The sequence below is a fragment of the Schistocerca piceifrons genome, unplaced genomic scaffold (assembly GCF_021461385.2).
Source record: "Schistocerca piceifrons isolate TAMUIC-IGC-003096 unplaced genomic scaffold, iqSchPice1.1 HiC_scaffold_2171, whole genome shotgun sequence".
In the NCBI taxonomy this organism is placed as follows: Eukaryota; Metazoa; Arthropoda; class Insecta; order Orthoptera; family Acrididae; genus Schistocerca; species Schistocerca piceifrons.
In genome coordinates, this window is record NW_025728088.1 from 3,048,792 (window position 1) to 3,072,500 (window position 23,709).

The 23,709-nt window shown below is 41.5% G+C and overlaps 1 protein-coding gene across 1 annotated transcript in view; it reads left to right on the top strand.

The window, feature by feature from the left end:
• Positions 1-23,709, top strand: part of LOC124742182 — a 121,012-nt gene that overhangs the window by 33,470 nt on the left and 63,833 nt on the right. The window contains exon 3 of the mRNA XM_047248761.1: positions 729-930. Coding sequence (XP_047104717.1) covers positions 729-930 — 202 coding nt within the window. The remainder of the gene's footprint in view (positions 1-728; positions 931-23,709) is intronic.

Consider the following 23,709-nt stretch of genomic DNA (forward strand, 5'->3'; position numbering starts at 1 on the left):
TGATTACTAATTATCTCGTAGGTAACTGCCCGATTGTGGGATCGTGCTGCTGGCTCAGAATCTGGGCATTTTCTTGCTTGAATCGTAATTTTTTTTCATCTAGGTTGCTGTTTATTTTATATTAGTGCTGCTCTTTCGGCTGTACGACAACACAACTTATTACTGTGTTAGCTGAAGAAACAGTGAAGGAATAGATATGGACTTCAAATTGTAAAACTAGGGAACAGAACAAAACAATATCATTTGCGATCGGTGCACTTTATGCGCAGGCACACCATTTCGAGGGTTAAATTTTTTTCTTCACCGAGGGACGGTAGATGGTAATATGTGAGATAAATTTGAAGTGGATATGACTACGCATTGCAAAAAAAAAAAAAAAAAGGTTTTTAACAGTCTGACACAGACAGACAGTTGGACAATAGAGTGAAACAGTAAGGGCTTCCGCTTTTAGCAATTGAGGTACAGAACTGTAAAGATAAAGGTACTTCAAATGATCTTTTCGTTCTATTGCCACGTGAAGGAACCGGTAGCTCTGAGAGGTAGTGTTGTTCTTGTTCTTCCATTTTTGTGTCTGTGTTTGTTGCCATTTAATTTTTTTATCTGTTTACTTCTGGTTTTATGAGAGCATAGCTTCAATTATACATGCTAAAATAGGTTATTACACACTGTTTGCAAATTGTCAGAGATACTATTTGCGAATGAACTATCGACACATTACTGTGTCGCAGGGCCCTGTGGCAGTGCTACCTGGATGACCGTAAGGGTGGTGGGAACGAGCAGGAAGCAATAGAGATCTTCCGAAACATCCCGAACCTGTGTATAGTGCGCATGTGGTTTAATGTCAACCCCCTCGTCATCCAGGAGCTCTGCGATCACTGCCCGAGGCTCGCGGAGTTGCACCTCCATCCCAGTCAGAAGCTCACCTACTCGGTAAGTGTCACATCTTTTAAAGTGTAAGGTAAGTAAACCTGCCAGTGGTTACGCAGGGCAGCTGTTCACATCTCAGGAGATACACAAATTTTCCCTGGGCCTTCATTAGATCATTAGGGGCATCGTGGAAAGGCAGTGGACACGGTGTGTAAATTTTCTGACGTTTACGGTTCAAAATCACTTTACAGTTTGTACTAGTAAAGTATCAGCATATTTATTTCTGAAATTGGTAACTGTCAGAGAATTTCAGTATCTGTATCCGTAGCCTCTGTAAACGCCTCAGCTGGAAACAAAACTACAGTCACAGCACACTTTCTCATTTCTGTTATACACTGCCACCAGCAGCACTCCGAGCAGACATAAAGCTGAGCCTCTGGATACAGTATCGGATGAGTGAGAATAGTTTGTACTGACTTGTAATATAATTTTTGCAATAGGAAGTGTGTGTGGTGCCATAAATATCGGCAGTCACTAAATGCCTTACTTTCATAAGGGCCTGAAATGTACGAAACGGAACAGTTGTTGTTGTTGTGGTCTTCAGTCGTGAGACTGGTTTGATCCAGCTCTCCATGCTACTCTATCCTGTGCCAGCTTCTTCATCTCCCAGTACCTACTGCAGCCTACATCCTTCTAAATCTGCTTAGTGTATTCATCTCTTGGTCTCCCTATACGATTTTTACCCTCCACGCTGCCCTCCAATGCTAAATTGGTGATCTCTTGATGCCTCAGAACATGTCCTACCAACCGATTCCTTCTTCTAGTCAAGTTGTGCCACAAACTTCGCTTCTCCCCAATTCTATTCAATACCTCCTCATTAGTTACGTGATCTACCCACCTAATCTTCAACATTCTTCTGTAGCACCACATTTCGAAAGCTTCTATTCTCTTCTTGTCCAAACTATTTATTGTCCATGTTTCACTTCCATACAAATACTTTCAGAAACGACTTCCTCACGCTTAAATCTATACTCGATGTTGACAAATTCCTCTTCTTCAGAAACGCTTTCCTTGCCATTGCCAATCTACATTTTATATCCTCTCTACTTCGACCATCATCAGTTATTTTGCTCCCCAAATAGCAAAACTCATTTACTACTTTAAGCATCTCATTTCCTAATCTAATTCCCACAGCACCACCCGATTTAATTAGACTACATTCCATTATCCTCGTTTTGCTTTTGTTGATGTTCAATTTTATATCCTCCTTTCAAGACACTGTCCATTCCATTCAGCTGCTCTTCCAGGTCCTTTGCTGCCTCTGAGAGAATTACAATGTCATCGGCGAACGTCAAAGTTTTTATTTCTTCTCCATGGATTTTAATTCCTACTCCGAATTTTTCTTTTGTTTCCTTCACTGCTTGCTCAATATACAGATTGAATAACATTGGCGAGAGGCTACAACCCTGTCTCACTCCTTTCCCAACCACTGCTTCCCTTTGATGCCCCTCGACTCTTATAACTGCCATCTGGTTTCTATACAAATTGTAAATAGCCTTTCGCTCCCTGTTTTTTACCCCTGTCACATTCAGAATTTGAAAGAGAGTATTCCAATCAACTTTGTCAAAAGCTTCCTCTAAGTATGGGAAAATTTATTTTCAATTTTCTTGTAAGCTACAGATATCTTTTGAAGAATAACTTTTTTTTTAAGAAGAAAAAATTATTAATAAACAGCAGAAGACGTGACCTTTTGTAGAAAGATGTTGTACATCTACTCAACATTGTGACGTCTGCTTTACTAACCTTCCAGTCACATGAATGAGTGAAATAAGCCTCCTAGCTGAAGAGGGAACCACACAGGCATCAAAAGCAATAAAACTGTTTACCCACACAGAAGATACAAATTCTGTAAGTGTTGTTATACCAGAACTACAGACTGAAAGAATCTTAAACACATTTGATTTTCAGGCAAAAGTGATTACATTTACAAAAATATTTGTGTATTCGAAAGTTGATTGAAATGTAAGATTGTGCGAATCATTAGACTCCGTACAAAGCTGTAATGTTAAGGGAAGTGTGTATCATAATAACAGATAAACTCTCATAGAACTGACAATAGAAATATATGCTTCTCGTGTATGACATATATGTTTAAATTCTCTTGCTTTCAGTGGAGTGAACTGAAAGTGAAAGTATTTTTTCATGAACAAGTTGTAGTTTATGTCACTGAATCAGTAAGATTAGACCGCTTGTACATTTATTTCACAATCATGTAGAAATACTTGGAACTCGCACATGAAGTAACTATTTTAGGATGCCTGTAAACAGGGAATATAAGGAATTATCAGGGAATTTCATGCAACTGCAAAATATCAGGGGATTTCATAAAGTATCAGAGAATTTTCTTGCAACTACTCAATACTTTTTTTTAATTACTGCAGAGAGGTACTTTGTGCCAGCATATTCATCACAGTGATTCATGCTCTTTATGGATTGCAGTTGAAAGCTTAGTACACATTATTGTTTACAATAACACCATAATTGTTGAGACCTGTATTTGTGCTTGTTGTTCTGTGATATAAACTGTGGAAACTGAGTCATGGAACATACGATGCATATGTATCATATAATGACCTTACATACTCTTTGCCATTGTTAAACATAACAGTATAATATAAAGTTCCATAGTCCTAATATCATTCTCTCCATTCGTGCCAAAATATAATCACCATCATCATCATCATCATCTCTCATGTCTCCACTCTCCACTCTTTTCAACATTTCACGAGGACCCTATTTCACCATAGTATCATCACCTGATAATTCTCAACCAACCAATTTAATATTCTAAAATCAACCTCTACATTACGCATTTATAGTCAAACTACAATCAATTCCAGTACACATGTATCACTCAACTATTCCATTAAAGAATATTACTATCATTATCAACAGTTTTCATCTATGTGATCTGAAAAACAGTTTCCTTACTTAATTAGCATTTATTGCATTTATACAGCATGACAATTATTGAACTATATGAAAAAAATGCAAATTAGTTACAAACTATGGCATGCACACACTTTATTTAACATGTAAACATCACTACAGACATTCGGACGTAGGTTATAACGTGTCCGATTTGCCTGCCGTCATTGGCGACGATATGTTGCAGACAAATAGTGAAATTCTGCACGAGCCGCTCAAGTGTCGGTTCATTGATGCTGCCGATGACCACCTGAATGATCGTTTTCAGCTCAGCAATGGTTTTGGGGTTGTTGTTGTACACTTTGTATTTAATTTAGTCCCACAAAAAGGAGTCACGTGTTCATATCTGGAGAATATGGCGGACAATTGAGGCCCGTGTCAGTGGCCTCTGGGTACCCCAGAGCCAGAATGCAGTCCCCAGAGTGCTCCTCCAGGACATCAAACACTCTCCTTCTTCAGTGGGGTCAAGCCCCATCTTGCACGAAACACATCTTGTCGAAATCAGGGTAACTTCAGATAATGGGGCTGAAATCATCTTCTAAAAGCTTCACACACCATTCGGTAGTCATCGTGCCGCCGAGGAATAGCACACCGATTAATCCGTGACTGGACATTGCACACCACACAGTCACCCTTCGACGGTGAAGAGACTTCTCGATTGCGAAATGTGGATTCTCAGTCCTCCAAAAGTGCTCGGCCACACTGTACTGTGACATTTTCACATGCAAATGGCCGACAACAACAATGCATGTGCACGTGTGCGTAATAATTCCCATCGTGCTCTGTGGCCAACCGTGCAGTTTGAATGTCCTAACACAAACCGTTCAGAAGTTATGACAATAGTATTTCATGTAGTTCAATAATTGTCACCCTGCATATTACATAATCAATGTATAATACATGTATCTATGGACATTACATAGTCAATACTCAAATGTGCTCATAGATGAAGGTTCGTATCAAATGCTTTTATTCACAAAGTTTGTAGAAATTCTAGATTTTTTCCATAATAATTCAGATGCTGACTGTGAATCTGCAGTGTAACAAGTCTGAACCATCTTCAAAATGATGCAAGTTTCGAATAACAACACACACTATTTCACCTAACTAAATACCGTGTATCTGCAAAGTCTCTCTACAGTGGTGAGCCTCGCATGTCTCGCCTTGTGGTGCACATAACGTCGGCACCACATTTGAGTGTCTCCTGCAACAGGAAGGGAAAAGGTAAGTTAGTGTTTCTATTAGCAGATACTGTAAGGGGGGCCACAGTCACACAGGGGATGACCCCTGTGGTTAATGGGACCAGACAGACAGGTTTTATAGTTAAAGTCAAAGTCCAGACAGACAATAATCAAGAAAAATAGAATAAAAGAAGTTTCATGTACAGTAAATAGGGATAATGCTAAGTGCGAGGGTCTACGGTTTGTGCGCAGACGTACGGTACGTAACACGTGCTTGCCAGTCGACCTGTCTGAAATGTTGACAATTTGCTCGGTCAGTAGATGCCGCCCGGCGGCACTGCGACGAGGGTGCACCACCTGTCCGCCGTCTGCAGCGCGCCAGTTAACTAGTGAGGCCTTGGGCGCCAATATGTCTTTCTTTGCTCACCACGGAGCCTTTTGATATGACCGTAATTAGCCAGTGTTAGGACGTCGGACACAGTGGTCGTGGGTGTGCGTAGTGTGCTTATTTTTTATGATCTGTCTTTGTTAATAAAACTGTTTAAACATACTTCTCGTGTTCGCGTATTGCCGTACCTCGAGGATCCGCCGCTTACTAGTCCTCACAAATATTTTGTCTAATTGTCATTCGTGGCAACAATACAAACTACCCCCTTATAGAAGTGGTGTCAGCATGGGGATAATTATGGAAAATCTACAGTCCTGAAGAGGTGCAGCACAACGTGAACTTCGGTCGGCAGCAGCGTGAACATCTTCTGACTACACGGGGACATCCGGTGCTGGAATTCAGGTCGGTCTCCTCCAGTTTGGATAGAATACGAAAGGCAGTGACGGATGTTTATTTTACATTCGAGTGACTCATTGGCGTTAAATTAGACGAAATGTCGCAGTCCGATCTGGGTAACATTGTCAACCTACAAACTGTTATTAATGAATTGCGAGAAGAGATTCGGCAGTTAAAAACAAAGACGTGAGCGTAACATTCCGAAAGACTTGTCAAATGATAGTTCGTGCAGTACAGGTACAACTACAATAAACAATTTTTCATTATTGCCATCAGTACCAGTGTTTAGCTGGAAACCCAAAGATGATGTGTGAAGGTGTTTTTTCGTAAACTTGAAGGTGCCACACAGTTAGGATCCTGGACAGATTCCAATAAGCTAGTGGCCGCCAAATTAAGAATTCAGGGAGCAGCACAACATTTCACTAGCGTGGAGCCTACTTGCATGCAAACAGAAGATTACAATAAGTTTAGAGTGATTGTTGTTCAGAGATTTAAACGTAAAAACACAATCAGATTTTACAGAGAGCAGCTTCTCAGTTTGCGAATGCGACGAGATGAATCTATCGAGCAATTTGCTGACAGAATTCGAAACACCGATGCTCAAACATGCGAGTTAGTAGAAGATGAAAATGAAAATCACATTCAGTTGTTCGAAGCCGACCAGAGGGCCTTGGACACATTCATTCGTGGGTTGCACAGAGAGGAAGTAAGCAAAGCTGTTCTATTGGCATGATATAAAACGTTTCAGGAAGCAGTAGAATCAGCTGTTGATTTTATTGAAGCACTAAGAAGACCGAATGAGATGCAGAAACAAGAACGCAGAGTTTTCAACACCACAGTACAATGCTACAGATGCAGTAAGCTGGGTCACAAGCATAAGAATTGTATAGCGAATCGAATCTGCTGTCAATTGCAGGTTGCAGGGTCACGTTTTGAGAGATTGTCGCAACAAGAAGAAAGGTAATGCAAATAACAGACAATCTGCCAGATCTTTAAACAAGTACGGGGATGTATGGGCTACCCCTCCCTCTGCCCGTTGCCAGAGGCAGTGATTCTTGTTAGTTCCAGTGAAAATCAGACTGAAAATGACTTCTTGATAGGTGCTCTATATCGTGGGAGGAACATCAAACTACTTATTGACACAAGAGCACAGACCTCATTAATGTGGTGTGGCATGCATAAACGGGATAAATTGAAACAACCGCTATTAAAAGTGTGAGGGTTAAATGGAGGGAAGCTACGGAACTATGGAGAAGTCGACGTAAAATTAATTCTTGGCCAAGGCCAAGATGAAGGGGAAAATATAGATAAAGATAAATACACAGCAAGGTTGCGAGTAGTTTCAAATAACGAAACACATTATGACGGTGTACTTGGATTTGATTTCTTGTTTGCTAATGAAGCAGACATATTTGTCGCAGAAAGAAAGATCAGACTAGGCCGTAGCAACTACAACCTAGGAAATCGTTCTCCAGATCATACTCGAAGGAGCAGCAATACTGACGTTGTGGGAATGGACTGCCCAAATGATGCATCAGTTCAAATCGTTGAGTCGATGTTCAAACTGATCAGCCTCAGCAAATTCCCAAGGGTGCAAGAAAGACAATCTACGGTGAAGTTCAGTCACCCCAATGCAAGGAAGGAACTTTGTTATTAATTGAGTGATCTGAGAAAAGTGAGTTACTGGATACAATGAATTGTTATGTTTCTAGACGTGTAGGTGTCGCTACAATGGTGAGACAGAATGTCGCAAAAGTCCCGGTTACAATAACAAATATGAGCAATGAGGATGTTGTTTTGCCCCGAGGAACAAAAGTTGCTGAAGTGTTGAGCGTAAGTAACAGTGATGTAATACAGATTCCAGATGAGGTAACAAATGCTGCAGTTATAAACACAGATTTTTGTAACAGTACCGCAAAATTACAATGAGGAGACGAAGTTAAGAATGAACTGAAGCGAAAGATTTGGAAGAAGATAGAACATTTGACAGCTGATGAACAAAAGATTTTAGCTCCTGTTTTGTTGGAGTATGCAGATTTATTCGGAGAACGTGCAAATTTACCTGTCACTCATTTAGTTCAGCATCGTATTCATACAGGGAATGCAGCCCGAATTGCACAGAAACCTTCCTGTGTACCATTCAGTCAAAGAGAGTTGGTAGAAGACATGGTTAAAGAACAATTAGAAGCGAGAATTATAAAACCAAGAGATCCTTCAGACCCACTGTGGAGTTCGCCTGTTGTAATTGTAAAGAAGAAACCAAATTCTGGAGAACGACAGTACTGGGAGATGAAGAAGCTTGCACAGGATAGAGTAGCATGGAGAGCTGCATCAAACCAGTCTCAGGACTGAAGACCACAACAACAACAACAGTTCTGTTTTTGTGTTGATTACCGATCTTTGAATGCTGTGACCACACAAGACATTTACCCCTTACCAAATTTAGTGGAAACCTTGGATTACTTGGGCAGATGTCGAATTTTTCCAGTATGTGATTTAACAAGTGGTTATCACCAGTTAACAGTGCATCCAGATGATCAAGCAAAAACTTCATTTGTAACAGCAACAGGAGTCTACAAGTATCTTTGTATGCCATTTGGACTTCATAATGCTCCAGCTTTATTTCAATGCCTGATGGATTCAGTTTTACGAGGGCTCACCCCAACGCAAGCACTTGTTTACCTTGATGATGTAGTAATTTTTGGTGAAAACATGAAGCAGCACACTGAGAGACTACAAGCTGTTTTTGAGCATATAAGAAGCTCAAACCTGTCTTCATCAATAGATAAATGACATTTTGCACAAAGTAAAGTTAACTATCTTGGTCATGTTATAACCAGTGAAGGTGTTCGACCTGATCCAAAATTAATTGAAGATGTAAAGAATTTTCCTGAACCACAGAATTTGAAAGAACTACAGTCTTTCTTGGGATTGTCAAATTTCTACAGATGATTTATTTCCAGTTATGCGAATATAGCACGTCCAAGGACACAGCTACTGAAGAAAGGAGCCACATTTAATTGGTCAACAGAATGTAAAATGGCAATGGAAGGACTTAAAACTGCTCTAACCACAGCCTCATTGTTAGCCTATCTGGATTTCAGTAAGCTTTTATTCTTTCAACAGATGCATCCAATTTTGCCATAGGTGCAATCTTGCCTCAAGAAGTTGATGGTCATGAACATCCAATCTCATTTGCTTTTCCAGACAATTAAACAAAGCAGAATGTAATTATATCAAAACCCAAAGCACAAAGCTCCTTCTCAGTAGTAGTATAACACATAACAGATGTTTCTTGACAGGAAGAGAATTTACAGTTATTACAGATCATGCCACACTTAAATGGTTATTGAGCTTAAAGGATCCTAGTTCCAGATTAACAAGATGGGCATTAAGACTGAGTGAGTACCAATTTAAGGTTATTCACCGACCTCGTAAACAACATGTGACTGCTGATGCAGTGAGTCGAAAAGTCAATGTTTGTTTTACAATAAGTCGAGCAGAAGAGTTAAAGGCAGCTCAAGAAGAAGATCCACAATGAAAATTATCAAAAAATGATCAACGTTTTGTCGAAATAGATGGATTATTGTACAAAATCACTAGTAAAAGAAACTGCCTAGTTATTCCAGAAAGCATGAAAGAGCAAATCATGAGAGAACAACACGGTTCTTTACCATCAGGACATTGCGGTAGAAAAGCAACAAACATTAGAATTGCCGATCCACAAAGTTGACATTTTCGAGTTTCTTTCACAATGTGATTCCTGTAACAGACGGAATAACGTAGGGAAAAGTAGAACACCATTGCAAGAACTGCCAGAGACAAGCGAACCATTTGAATGAGTAGGACTAGATGTCGTAGGACCGTTGCCTAAGACTAAAGATGGAAACAAATACATATTGCCAATGTTAGAGCATTTCTCTAGATACCTTCTCATGATACCGATACCTGACGTCCGCCCCCAGTAGCTGAGTGGTTAACGCGACAGACTGTCAATCGTAAGGGCCCGGGTTCGATTACTGGCTGGGTCGGAGATTTTCTTTGCTCAAGGACTGGGTGTTGTGTTGTCCTAATCGTCATCATTTCATCCCCATCGACGCGCAAGTCACTCAAGTGGAGTCAAATCGAAAGATTTGCACCCGTCGAATGGTCTACCCGACGGTGCAGTGGCCCGGTGTAATGTTAAGCTCTCCTTGTACAGCTTAAGCGTTTTCGTGGACTTACTTGTTGAAGAATGCTGGTCCTGCTTTCTTGCAGCGCCGATGTCTTCTGCTAGCACCGGACACTTCTCCAAAGATTTCACTGCTAGGAAGGGGAAATTTTCATTCTCTCGCTCTCTCTCTTCTTATTTAAAAAATTCAATGTACCAGAACATATTTATTTCCAGTTTGTACAAAAAAACAACAACTTTATGACGTAAGCCCACACATTACCGGACACCCAGAATCGGTTAATTACACATTTTTGAACACAATTAATACATAAGCTTTTATCGTGGCTGACTATCCACATCCAGTCCACTTACTCTCAACAGCAGTTACACGTCTAATAAACAGTCACTATCTCGAGTCTCTCCATTTGTTTTTTTAACAATATAATGCTACATTACTCTTTGCAGCCAGCCACGGAGCTTCCGGGCCGTATTTGTTTATTCTTGTCAGGTCACGCCGAACACTTGCCAGCGCCGCCGAATTATCTCCCTTCCAGTTTCGCCTGCACAAACAATAAGTGGGTGCAGTATCCCATGCTCATCCTTACGCCCTGCTTTAAAATAACGCGTCTTCGAAACGGCTGGAGCACAACTGTCTCCAGACTTTCATAAAATTCTGGGGGCACTACAACGGGAGGCCCTAGTCACACAACCTTTACATTTTTTTAATACCTGATCAGAGCACTGAGACTATAGCTAAAGTTTTTGTAAAAGAATGGATTCTTAAGTTTGGATCACCATTAAGTATAGTTAGTGATCAAGGAACGAATTTTATGAGTGAATTACTTAAACAGACTTGTAAGCTCATGCAAATAACTTGGTTAAGGACTACACCAGCACACTCTGCAGGAAACGGAAGAGTCGAGCGAGTCCACCAGACAATTATTAAAAGGGTTTGCCATTATGTGAGCAGCAAACACGACAATCGAGATGTCTGTTTACCGTACTTGGTAAGTGGTTAGAATGCCAAAATGCACAGCTCAACTGGCCTAATTCCATACGAGATCGTTTATGGAAGAAGAATGCGTTCACCCTCGGACGTTGCACGATCGACTGCCGGAATCGGCAACGAACACGTAAGGGGACTAGCACGCAAGCTAAAGGAAGCACGGTGGGGAGTGAAACAGCGAAATCGTCAATCCTTTCTTCAAAAACAGGACAACATGACCGCCAAGCAGCAGTGCCACAGTGTCGAGTTGGAGATCTTGTGTATCTGAGCAACGTGGTGTTAAAGAAGAGTCAAGGCAAAAAGTTTAAGAAGTTTTCGAAAGGACCATATCCAATCTTGGAGGTGTTGTCACCAGTCACTCATAAGCTCCAACTGCCCTTTCATTCGATTGTCGTTCGTGTCAATTGTGTAAAAGCCACTTTTAGGTAGATTTCCTGTAGTATTGCAAGACGACGAGGGCTGACCAAGAGGCAGACCTGCTGTTCTCAAACCCAGGAAGTGAGAATTGCGAGGTCGCAGTCCGAACTTTGAGGCCGTGGCATCGCCACCTTCTGAGCGATCCTGTTCCAGACACCCCTACAATCTGCATTAACATGTGTAGTGGGTGAGAGTACAATGTGTGTGTTTATTTCAGCCATGTGCTTCTGTGAATGTGTTGTGAAAATTTAATATTGAAGCTATTACACAAGTGCACAAGTGAAGCTAAACCTTTTATTCCACAGGTTACCACGAGAAACTCATTTATTTTATGATTATTGTTAACTCTAGTATTCGTAACTAAGTAACCATGCTCATTTTTATTCTAATGTTTGCTATGATAGCTTATTCTACTAATGCTGTAGTAATAGTACCACAGAGTACAGGTGTTTCGTTTTACAGATCCTACCATCAATTGAGCGGAAGCTAGATGCGACCTATACTATAATTTACCCTGTTAACTCTTACAATTTATATGATTACTGTAAGTTAACCACCACACACTCTTTAATGATTGAAGATGGATTAACTGTTATACATTTCAAAATTATGCTTTCATCTAGCAATGGGTATAGAAACAATAAGATTTATACTTACCCTGTGAAATGGAGACAGGCAGGTATTCATATAAAGTACATACTGAATGATATCTACTGATCAGCAAGGATCAAGGATATTTTGTGTCCCTAAACGAAAATGATTTGCATATGTGTGAATGTAGTCATAAGTTAATTTGCCCTGAATCGGCAGTGTTCTTAGATAGTAGAGTGTAGAGCTGTGAGAAAGAATTGTGTATGAATCATCCCCCAAGAGATGATTGCCCTAGAATTTTAACGCATCTTTATCATCCATTTGTTAAACGATGTTGTGAAGGTATAATTTTCTCATTTAACTCCACCCTTGATGTCACATTTACATGTAGAAATTATGATACACATGAGCTACATTCAAATTGAGTAATAGTGGATTAATCTTGAATACCACACATTGTGGTTTATCATGTGAACTATTTGATATGCCTAGTATATTGCCAACTACATTTCATGCAACTGGACAGTTGCCATTAATGAGAATGTTATCTGTTTATTACAATGATTCATACATATTAACATAAGGAAAGCGTTCCTTATCTAGTTTTTCTGAAGACAGTAATTAAGCACATCCATGAAAATGTAATCTCTTCCAATAATGAGTTAAACTTCACTGAAGCAGCAAATAGAATTAAGTCCTTTGATTCATCCAGTGATTTTAATGCATACTTGATTGTCAGTATTATGTTTTTACTGCTTTTATTAATTTGTCTTTTGTGAACAGCATTTGTCATGTACGAAATTGTCATCCTGACGGCACGCTTCTCTGTACCGAATGTTACTGTGTCTGCAAATGAAATACATGTTGCAATGCCCTCTGATGCCACAAATGGCGAAATAGATTCATAACACCCAGGAGGTCGTTCTGAGCCACCTACGGTTGCTCTTTTTCTTTGGGGAGAGTGATGTAAGGGTCTACGGATTGTGCGCAGCCATACGGTACGTAATACGCGCTCGCCAGCCGACCTGTCTGGAATGCTGACAATTTGCTCGGTCAGTAGACATGTGTCCGGCCGTACTGCAACGAGAGTGCGCCACGGCCGCCGTCCACAGCACGCCGATTAACTAGCGCAGCCTCTTGTGCAAATATGTCTCTTTTCTTAGCTCACCACGGAGCCTTCCGATACGACCACAATTAGCCAGTGCTAGGATGTCAGACACAGTGATGATGGGTGCGCATGGTGTGCATGTTTTATGATCCGCCTTTGTTAATAAAACTGTTTAAACTTACTTCTCGTGCTCGCGTATTGCCGTACCTCAAGGACCCACCGCTTACAGATACTGACAGATATTTCGTCTAGTTAAACTTACTTCTCGTGCTCGCGTATTGCCGTACCTCAAGGACCCACCGCTTACAGATACTGACAGATATTTCGTCTAGTTATCATCTGGGGTAACAACACAAACTACCCCCTTATATAAGGATGGTATCAATTTACTTTATCAAAATATCAGTGGAATAAAAAAATAAAGTAGGTGAGCTACTACTGTGTTTAGATGATCTCAAAAATAGGAATGAGATTGATATACTTTATCTGTTTGAACACCATGTAACTGTGGGGATGGAAAGTGTCGGCATCAATGTGTACAATTTAGCATCTTACACTTGCAGATCTGGCATGGATATAGGAGGAGTTGCCATTTACACAAAACAAGGATGTATGTACAAATCTGCAGAAGTAAGCAAATTTTGTGTCGGTCAGCACTTTGACGTTTGTGCATGTGAACCACAGCTTGATAACGTAGTGTTAATTTTAGCAACAGTGTACAGGTCCCCATTAGGTGATTAGGAGCTATTCATAAAAACTTTGACTCCCTACTATGCTGTCTGACAGGCAAAAAGAAGAAGTCATTAATCTGTGGGTGATTTCAATGTAAACTTTCTAAGCAATTCTGATAGGAAAAATGAACTAGAAGTGTTATTAATTCCATATAACTTAGAATCGGTGATAAATAAAAATGAACTAGAAGTGTTATTAATGCCATATAACTTAGAATCAGTGATCAATTTCCCTACACGTATAGCTCGAGACAGTAGCACTCTAATATATAATGTATTTGTGCAGCAAGAGGATGTAAAACTAACACATACTTTCCCTGTGATAAATGGATTATCAGACCGTGATGCACAACTGATTTACTTAAAAAAACCTAGCAGCTTGTTATATTTCAGAAACCATTAAGGTGTAATGCTGGTCGATTTGTTATTTAGAGAAAGTTGAAGAAATGTTAATTGAGGAGATGCATTTATCATTGGCATATGGCTCATTACAAACAACATATTTCTTGATAAATGTGTATCCCATTTTGAACACTGTTGTCCCAAAAAAGTTACTAATTGTAACACCAGTTTTCCAAGAAACCATGGATGACTACAGGTATTAAATTGTCTTCAGAGAGGAAAATAAAATTGTATGAGGCAGCAAGAATTAGTAAAGACCCAGAAGTAATTTTACACTATAAAAATTATTCTAACTTCCAGAGAAAAGTTCTCAGAAAATAAAAAAAAAATATGTATATTACAGATGAAATTAACAACTCTGGCAATAAAATCAAATCAGTATGGAATGTTGTTAGAAGAGAGACAGGAAAAATAACCACTGGGGTAGGTAGTATTACTATTAAAGAGAATGAGACCATCCTAACCAACAGTACACAAGTATATAATATATTTAACAATCATTTCTTAAGTGTAGGTGAAAAAATTGGTGAGAATAGTTCAAACAAAAAAGCCAAGCTGTACATGGAAGAGTCAGTTTTGAGAAATCCTAGTCAGACTAATTTTAAATCTAACAACATCTTCTGAAATAAGGAAAATCATTAAATCTTTGAAAAATAAATGTTCTGTTGGAGTAGATGACATCTCTAAAAAGATATTAAAACAATGTGGAATGGCTACGGGTGATGTTCTGAGTCACATATGTAATGCATCACTAACTCAAGGTATTTTCCCAGACAGGTTAAAATACGCCATCATCAAGCCTCTCTACAAAAAAGGGGACAGCACAGATGTCAATAACTACTGGCCAGGATCCTTGCTCACAGCATTTTAAAAAATTGTTGAGAAAGTAATGTACTCGAGACTGGTTAGCCATCTCAGCAGTAATGGGATATTTAGTAAATCACAGTTTGGATTTCAAAAATGCTCGTCCACTGAGACAGCAATATACAATTTCACTGAACACATAATTGTGTCTTTAAATAGTAAAATGTCACCCATAGGAATTTTCTGTGACTTATCCAAAGTGTTTGAGCATGACATTATGTTACAGAAATTACAATTCTATGGGATAAATGGAACAGTATATGAGTGGTTTAAGTCATACCTACAGAACAGGAAGCAAAAAGTCTCTTTGTATGGTTTAAGTGATTTAAGGAAGTTTTCCATCTTATTGAACTGGGGTGAAATTAGATTAGGCATTCTATGGGGTCTGATTGTGGGTACCCTTCTGTTCATCATCTACATCCATACTCCGCAAGCCACCTGACAAGTGTGTGGCGGAGGGTACCTCGAGTACCTCTATCGGTTCTCCGTTCTATTCCAGTCTCGTATTGTTCGTGGAAAGAAGGATTGTCGGTATGCTTCTGTGTGGGCTCTAATCTCTCTGATTTTACCCTCATGGTCTCTTCGCGAAATATATGTAGGAGGGAGCAATATACTGCTTGACTCTTCGGTGAAGGTATGTTCTCGAAACTTTAACAAAAGCCTGTACCGAGCTACTGAGCGTCTCTCCTGCAGAGTCTTCCACTGGAGTTTATCTATCATCTCTGTAACGCTTTCGCGATTACTAAATGATCCTGTAACGAAGCACGCTGCTCTCCGTTGGATCTTCTCTATCTCTTCTATCAACCCTATCTGGTACGGATCCCACACTGCTGAGCAGTATTCAAGCAGTGGGCAAGCAAGCATACTGTAACCTACTACTTAATTTGTTTTCGGACTGCATTTCCATTATTTATTTCTTGATATATGTGAATGACGTCCCTTCTTATTTGAAACAGGAAGCTAAACTAACTCTGTTTGCTGATGATACAAGCATCACTATTAATACAGTAAAAGAAAGTCCAGTAGAAAATGATACGAATAATGTCTTTGTGGAAAAGTTATTGATTGGTTTTCTGCAAATGGGCTTGCTCTGAACTTTGAAAAAATACAGTACATCCAATTTTCTACTGGAAGGAGTACAGTTCTTCAATAAATATAACACATCAACTGAAGTCAGTAGCCAGGGTAAAGCATACTAAGTTCTTGGGTGTCCATATACAAGGGTCACTCCAAAAGAAATGCACACTTTTTTTGTAAAAATACAGTTTTCATTCTGCATGTGTGAAAGTTTTGCAGTGTGTAGATACATCCTTCCCGCTTGTTTTCAAACTTAGTTCAATCTGTTCTCGTGAGTGGCACCATCACAGCATGTCTTCAAGATGGCTGCTACACTTGACGTTCATCAGGAGCAACATGCTGTCATAGAATTCCTGTGCTGTGAAAACAAGACAGTGGGAAACATCCACAAGAGGTTGAAAAAGGTGTATGGAGATGTTGCTGTCGATTGCAGTACAGTTAGTCGGTGGGCAAGCAGGTTACATGATGAAAGTGGGCATGGCAAGGACTCTTGTTTGTGGACATCATGCCGAGTGTAACCGTCATAAATTCTGATGCATATGTGATAACACTGAAGAAACTTATAGCTCGACTGAGTCGTATTCGACCACATCGGCAGCAGCCCGATGTTTTGCTGTTGTACGACAATGCACGGCCACATGTCAGTCAAAAAACCATGGAAGCGATCACAAAACTCAGATGGACAATACTGAAACACCCGCCTTACAGTCCTGACCTGGCCCCATGTGATTATCATCTCTTTGCGAAACTGAAAGACTCTCTTCGTGGAACAAGGTTTGAAGATGATGACTCCCTTGTGAACACTGCCAAACAGTGGCTCCAACAGGTTGGTCCAGAATTTTACCGTGCGGGTATACAGGCGCTGTTTCCAAGATGGCGTAAGGCAGTTGAGAGGGATGGAAATTATGTAGAGAAATGAAAATATTGTTCCTAAAGGATGTATCTACACACTGTAAAACTTTCAAACATGCAGAATAAAAGATGGATTAAAAAAAAAGTGTGCACTTCTTTTGGAGTGACCTCGTAGATGAGAATCTTAATTGGACAGTTCATATTTTGCATCTCCTAAACCAACTAGGTTCAGTAACAACTTTTGCAATCAGAATAATTTGTAATTTTGAGGATATAGAAATAGCTAGCTAAAATATTTTTCATACTTCCGCTCTCTGACATCATATGGAATAACATTTTTGGGTAACTAAACACTTAGGCAAAAAGTAATTCACTGCTGAAAAGAAAGTGGTTAGAATAATGTGTGGGGCTCATAGTCACACATCTTGTAGGCATCTCTTAAAAGGTTAGGAATTCTTACAAAAGCCTCACGGTACATTTACTCAGTAATGAAATTTGTTCTCAACAACATGGACCACTTTGGAAACAACGGTGACATTCATGATTATAATACCAGAAGAAAGAAGGACTTACGCTATCCTCTACTTAACCTATCTTTGGCACAGAAAGAGGTAAAATATGCTGCTATAAAACTTTTCTATAAATTACCAGATGAAATAAAATGTCTGACAGAAAGCAGTAACAGTTTTAAAAATAAATTGAAGTCACATCTCCTTGACAACTCCTTCTATGCCATATATGAATTCTTGAATAGGAATAAATAAATCTGTAGGTATAACATATGCAATATATGCATTTTGTACCATTTAAGGGAATGGGATAGGTAATAAAAATTGTAAGGTTTTTTTAAAAAGAGTCCCTACATTCATGTATGCATTTTTTATGCACTTGACATGTTCCTTTTTACGCACTTGACATGTTGCACTGTGAGATTGATCAGTGGAACACTAAGTGTGCTGTGGACCTGCAGTGGTAGGCTGGGAGTAGTAGTGTTGCATTTGCATTGCAGCTGTTAGTTGTGTGGCTGCCCAATTCTTATGTAAGCTGTGTGGTGAGAATGCTTACTACTGCACAGAGAGCATTTTTAGTGGAAGAGGTTTTCTGTGCGGGAGGAAACTTTACGGCACATGTGAGACAGTAATTTAGATTGGGTTTTTCCTGCTTCGAGGTGTCCATACCGTTGACACGATACGTGATTTAGTTCGCAAATTCCAGTCGGCAGGTTCAGTTTGTAATGCACCGCGATCTGGTAGCCCACAATTTTAACAGAAAGGGAACTCGGTGACATTTCAGGAATCGTGTGGCAGAATCCAACAAAATGAGCGAGGAGATTATCGCGAGTGGCTAAATTCTTTTGTATGACAGCTTGTATGGCTGTAACAAAAGGATTGGGGATGTAACTGTATAAAATTACTGCCGTGCAACAATTACATTCTACGGACTGTGCGAAACGAATACATTATTGTGAATGGTTACAGAAATTTGTGAACCACCATGGAGTTGGTGTTTTAGATAGAACCTTTTCCCCTGATGAGGCTCGGTTTCACCTATTTGGCTACATTACTTCCCAAAATTCACGACTTTGTTCATCGGAACATCCACGTGTCTTTAGAGAAAAGCCGTTGCACCCAGAGAAAATTGCAGTGTGGGTTGCCAGAATGTGTGCACGAATTGTAGGGCCGCTTTTTTTGGTACCATGTTCACTTCTGATGTCTATTGTTCCCAGATAATTTTTCACTTTATTGACCTGTCGGATAAAAATTTCCAACAAGACAGTGCTACTGATCATATGGCACACCCGTCCCTGTGACTTTTACCTGAAATCTTGGGAGACAGAGTAATTACGAAAGGTCTCTGGCTCCTACACTTACTGGACCTCTCTCTGCCTGACCGTTTCCTTTCGGATGCAGCTAAAACGTTTGTGTATAAAAACCACCCAAGACAATAGATGAACTGAAGACAGCGATAATAACCGATTACCTGCACTCGATTACATGTGAAACATTGGTAAAGGTTTTCACAAATAAATGTGAGTATGTTGAACTGTGCCTTCGAAAGGTCTGGCATTTTATGTGACTGATTTTACTGATGTGGAAAGCCCTCGATTTTAGGGGCCTTAACTTTTACAAATGGATGTACAGATCATTGCCGACACATTTCACATGGAGATGTTAGATCGCTTCACTAACTGTTTGCTAAAGTAAAGTTTGTTTCGTGTCCTTCTGAAGAAGACGGGTTTAAAGCTGTTGAAAATGTGATTAAGCTTAATTGAAAACTGCCATTTATTGCAATTGACTGGCTGCTTATTCAGCTGCTGAACATCGTACTCATTAGCAAAAGAAAGAAGAGAAAAGTATAGTCTGAACAATGCAACAAGGGAAGAGCGATGCTTAAAAATAAGTGCACGGAAACAAAGATGGAAAACTGGTACTACTGGAGAAGTTTAACTAAAACTACCGCTCATCAGAAGAATAAAGAAAGGATAGTAACTGTTATAACTTCAAGTTGAACAAATATATTTCAAGGACGATGCGTACACTTTGGAAAATAGACGGACAAAAGTGAGCACATTTCAGCAAAGGACAAAGACGCAGGATCTTTCAAAGGAGCCAATTGCGACAACAACCGATACATTTGAGGTGAAATCCATGAAAGGAACAGGGACATACATGTTTGGTTGTCCACGACACGAAATGCCAAGAAGTGCTGTCGAAGACGTTTTTCGTAATCAGACCAGTCTTCCGCCGTCTCGTCGAGGTAGAGACGAAATCACGAATTGCATTTGTGAGAAGTATTTGCTGTTCAATGAGACCTTGCAATAGTTGCTCTAAAGTAGCCGTGGAAACATGTGGGTCAACGATGAAAAAGAAAAATTCACTACCTCTTCGCCACTTGTTATAACTTCAAGTTGAACAAATATATTTCAAGGACGACGCAATACATGTAAGTCACAGATCAAGTAAACAGACTCAGTTGTGATTTGACTGTTAACATGTATACTCGTCTTACTCCGAGTCTAGCGGCCGCTGGCTGGCTGGCCGCTTAGGTGGCGCTGCTGCTGCATGGCTGGCAGACAGCGCCGCATGTGGAGGACGCGCGTAACTGTGCGGCGGCACTTTGAAAGATCGGCGAGTCACAACACTTTTCCACCCTTTGAATTTTTTGCACAGATCTCGATGGAGGTGGCCTGTAGATTGCTAACGTCCATAGGTGTTGTTTGACTGGCCATAAAGTCTCGAGGAGGAGGCTTCCCGTACAGACGGAAGTGTCCCCAATGATAACGGGTCGAGATGACAGGAGACGTGGGGGTAAAATCTGTTGGGGCCCCGTGCACCGAGCCGGCCGGGGTGGCCGAGCGGTTCTAGGCGCTACAGTCTGGAATCGGGCGACCACTACGGTCGCAGTTTCGAATCCTGCCTCGGGCACGGATGTGTGTGATGTCCTTAGGTTAGTTAGGGGACTGATGACCTCAGAAGTTAAGTCCCATAGTGCTCGGAGCCATTTGAACCCGTGCACCAATCTGCCCGTTGCGGCAAGTCCGGTTGTTATAACAGGAGACATGGCTGATGTGTCCGTGTCCGTAGGAGAAGGAGGCGAGTAGAGTTGCTCTGACAGATGATGGTCATCTGGTTCCTGCATGGGCACGTCTCCTGTTGGCATCAGTTCTTGTGCTGACACCGATATGATGGTGAGAGGACTGCGTTGTGAGTAATGACAGATTCCAGGATCCCGAGCGTCAGGTAGAGCTGAAAGTGGTGTAGCGGCATCGGGAACAGGCGTTGCCGGCACACGAGGCCGAAGCTTGTCCGAATGACGCACTGCAACACCCGTGTTAGTCTGGATTTCGTACAGGTGTCGGCCACGGTGTCTTAAGATGCGGCCAGGACTCCATTTTGGCCACCTGCCGTATCCTCGTACCCGTACGAGGTCGCCGGTGGTGAACCGGCCAAGTGAAGGCACCCGTGGCCAAGAGGTGGAAGGCCGCAGAAGATGAAGTAGCGTGCGGGACTGTCGGCCGTGTAAGAGCTCAGCCGGGCTGTGGTCGCCCGTGGGGGTGAAACGGTAAGAAGCCAGAAACTGGAGAAGCGCATCATCAGCAGCAGAAGAAGTCAGGAGTTTCCTCATCTGAGCCTTAAATGTGCGGACCAGTCGTTCAGCCTCACCTTTTCACTGCACACGGAACGGAGGGGCCGTGACATGCATGACGCCGTGACGGGCACAAAATGCCGCAAAATTGAAAGAGGCAAAATGCGGACCATTATCAGTAACAAGAGTAGAGGGAAGGCCTTCCAAAGAGAAAATGCGAGCTAGAGCATTGGTGGTTGCCGCGGTGGCAGGTGACGTGCAACGGGCAATGGAAGGAAAGTTAGAGTAGGCGTCAATAACGAGAAGCCAATAAGTACCTACAAAAGGTCCCACGAAGTCAGCACGAATATGATCCCAGGGCTTCTCAGGCGAAGGCCACGGTGACAAATATGACGTCGGGGCGGCGGCCTGTGACGCACGAGGGCCGCAGGCAGTGGCCGTGTGTGCGATTTCCGAGTCGATGCTGGGCCAGTACACATGACGGTGCGCCAGAGATTTTGTGCGAGACACACCCCAGTGCCGTTGGTGAAGCAGGTGCAAGACCGAAGCACGCAAAGACGCAGGTACCACAACACACGGCGAAGCATTGTCGGTGGAAAGGAGGATAACACCATCCCTAGCCGTGAGGTGGTAACGCAAAGCGTAGTAGTTCCGCAACGGATCAGAAGTCTTAGCGGATGGTGATGGGGAACCCGTCCACAACACGCTGCTCGGCAACATCCAGGTGGAAACACAAAAGTTCGTCCCTATCGAATGCCAGATCAGGACCCATGGGAAGGCGAGGCAGTGCATCAGCCATTTGCATGTTGAGCCGTCGGCCGGAAATGAATCTCATAATTGAAACGGGACAAGTAAAGAGCCCAACGCTGGAGGCTGTGTGCAGTCTTGTCGGGAAGTGACGTGGATGGATGGAACAAGGAAACAAGTGGTTTGTGATCCGTAACAAGATGAAATTTGGATCCGTAGAGAAAAACACCAAACTTATGAAGAGCATAAATAATGGCCAAAGCTTCTTTTTCAATTTGAGAATACTACTGTTGGGCATCCGTGAGCGTTTTAGATGCATAAGCAATGGGTTGTTCAGAACTGTCAGAAAAATGGTGCGCAAGGACTGCACCAACCCCGTATTGAGAGGAGTCCATGGCAAGAACAAGATGTTGGCCAGGTCGATAAGTAGCGTCTTCAATTTCTGGAAAGCCGCATCACATGACGCGGACCAGTGAAACGGCACGTTTTTATGCAACAGGCGATGCAACGGCTGAGCCACCGAAGCAACAGACGGTAAAAACCTGTGATAGTATGCAATTTTCCCCAAGAAGGCCTGCAGTTCCTTAACAGATGTAGGGCGAGGAAGGGCATCGATTGCAGCGGCAGTTTGCTGAAGCGGACAAATACCATCCCGAGAGAGTTGAAACCCCAAGTACGTGATAGATGCCTGAGAAAAATTTTTATTTCTGAAGATTACACTTAAGACCGGCAGTCTGTAAGACATGAAAAAGTGTGCGGAGGTTTTGAAGATGTTCGTCAGTGGTGGAGCCAGTGACAACAATGTCGTCCATGTAATTTATACACCCAGGGACAGGCAGCAATAATTGTTCCAAGAATTGCTGAAAGAGAGCAGGGGCACTGGCAACCCCGAATGGCAATCATTGTTATTGATAGAGGCCGAAAGGCGTGTGAAGGACCAGAAACTGCCGGGAAGCAGTGTCGAGAGGAAGTTGAAGGTAAGCTTCTGACAGGTCAAGTTTAGAAAAATACTGGCCTCCAGTAAGTTTAGTGAACAATTCTTCAGGTTGAGGCATAGGGTAAGTGTCGATAAGGCATTGAGCATTTACAGTGGCTTTGAAATTGCCACAGAGATGAATATCACCATTTGGCTTAGCAACGACAACGACAGGAGAGGACCACTCACTGGAAGTAACAGGAAGCAAGACCCCTGAAGCAGTGAGACAATCCAGCTCCCGTTTGACCTGATCACAAAGGGCCACAGGAATGGGCCGAGCCTGAAAAAACTTAGGCCGAGCAGTGGGTTTGAGCGTGATATGAGCTTCAGAATCATTTGCACGGCTTAACCCAGGAGAAAAAAGGGACGAAAATGTCGTCAACAGGGAATCCAATTGAGCATAAGGAATAGCATCAGAGACGATATTGACGGAGACATCTATGGAGAACCCAAAAATGCGAAAGGCATCGAAACCAAAAAGATTCTCCGCATTACTATGGTCGACCACAAATATGGGAACAGTGCGAATGACACATCTGTAAGATACCTCAGCATCAAATTGTCCCAAGAGAGAAATCTTCTGTTTATTGTAAGTCCGTAATTGCCTAGTGATGACAGGTGACAGGATTGGAGAACCCAACTGTAGATACGTCTGAGAATTGATGATAGTGGCAGCAGAACCAGTACCCATCTGCATGCGAACATATCAACCAAATATTTGGACCGTAAGGAATAACTTCCCTGAAAGGGAAGAAGTACAATTGACAGACAACACAGAATCAGAATCAGCGTCATGTTCATGAACATCATGTATGTGCTTGGATTTGCATATGGATGACACATGACCCTTCTTTTTGGCATTTGTGACACACGGCCCAA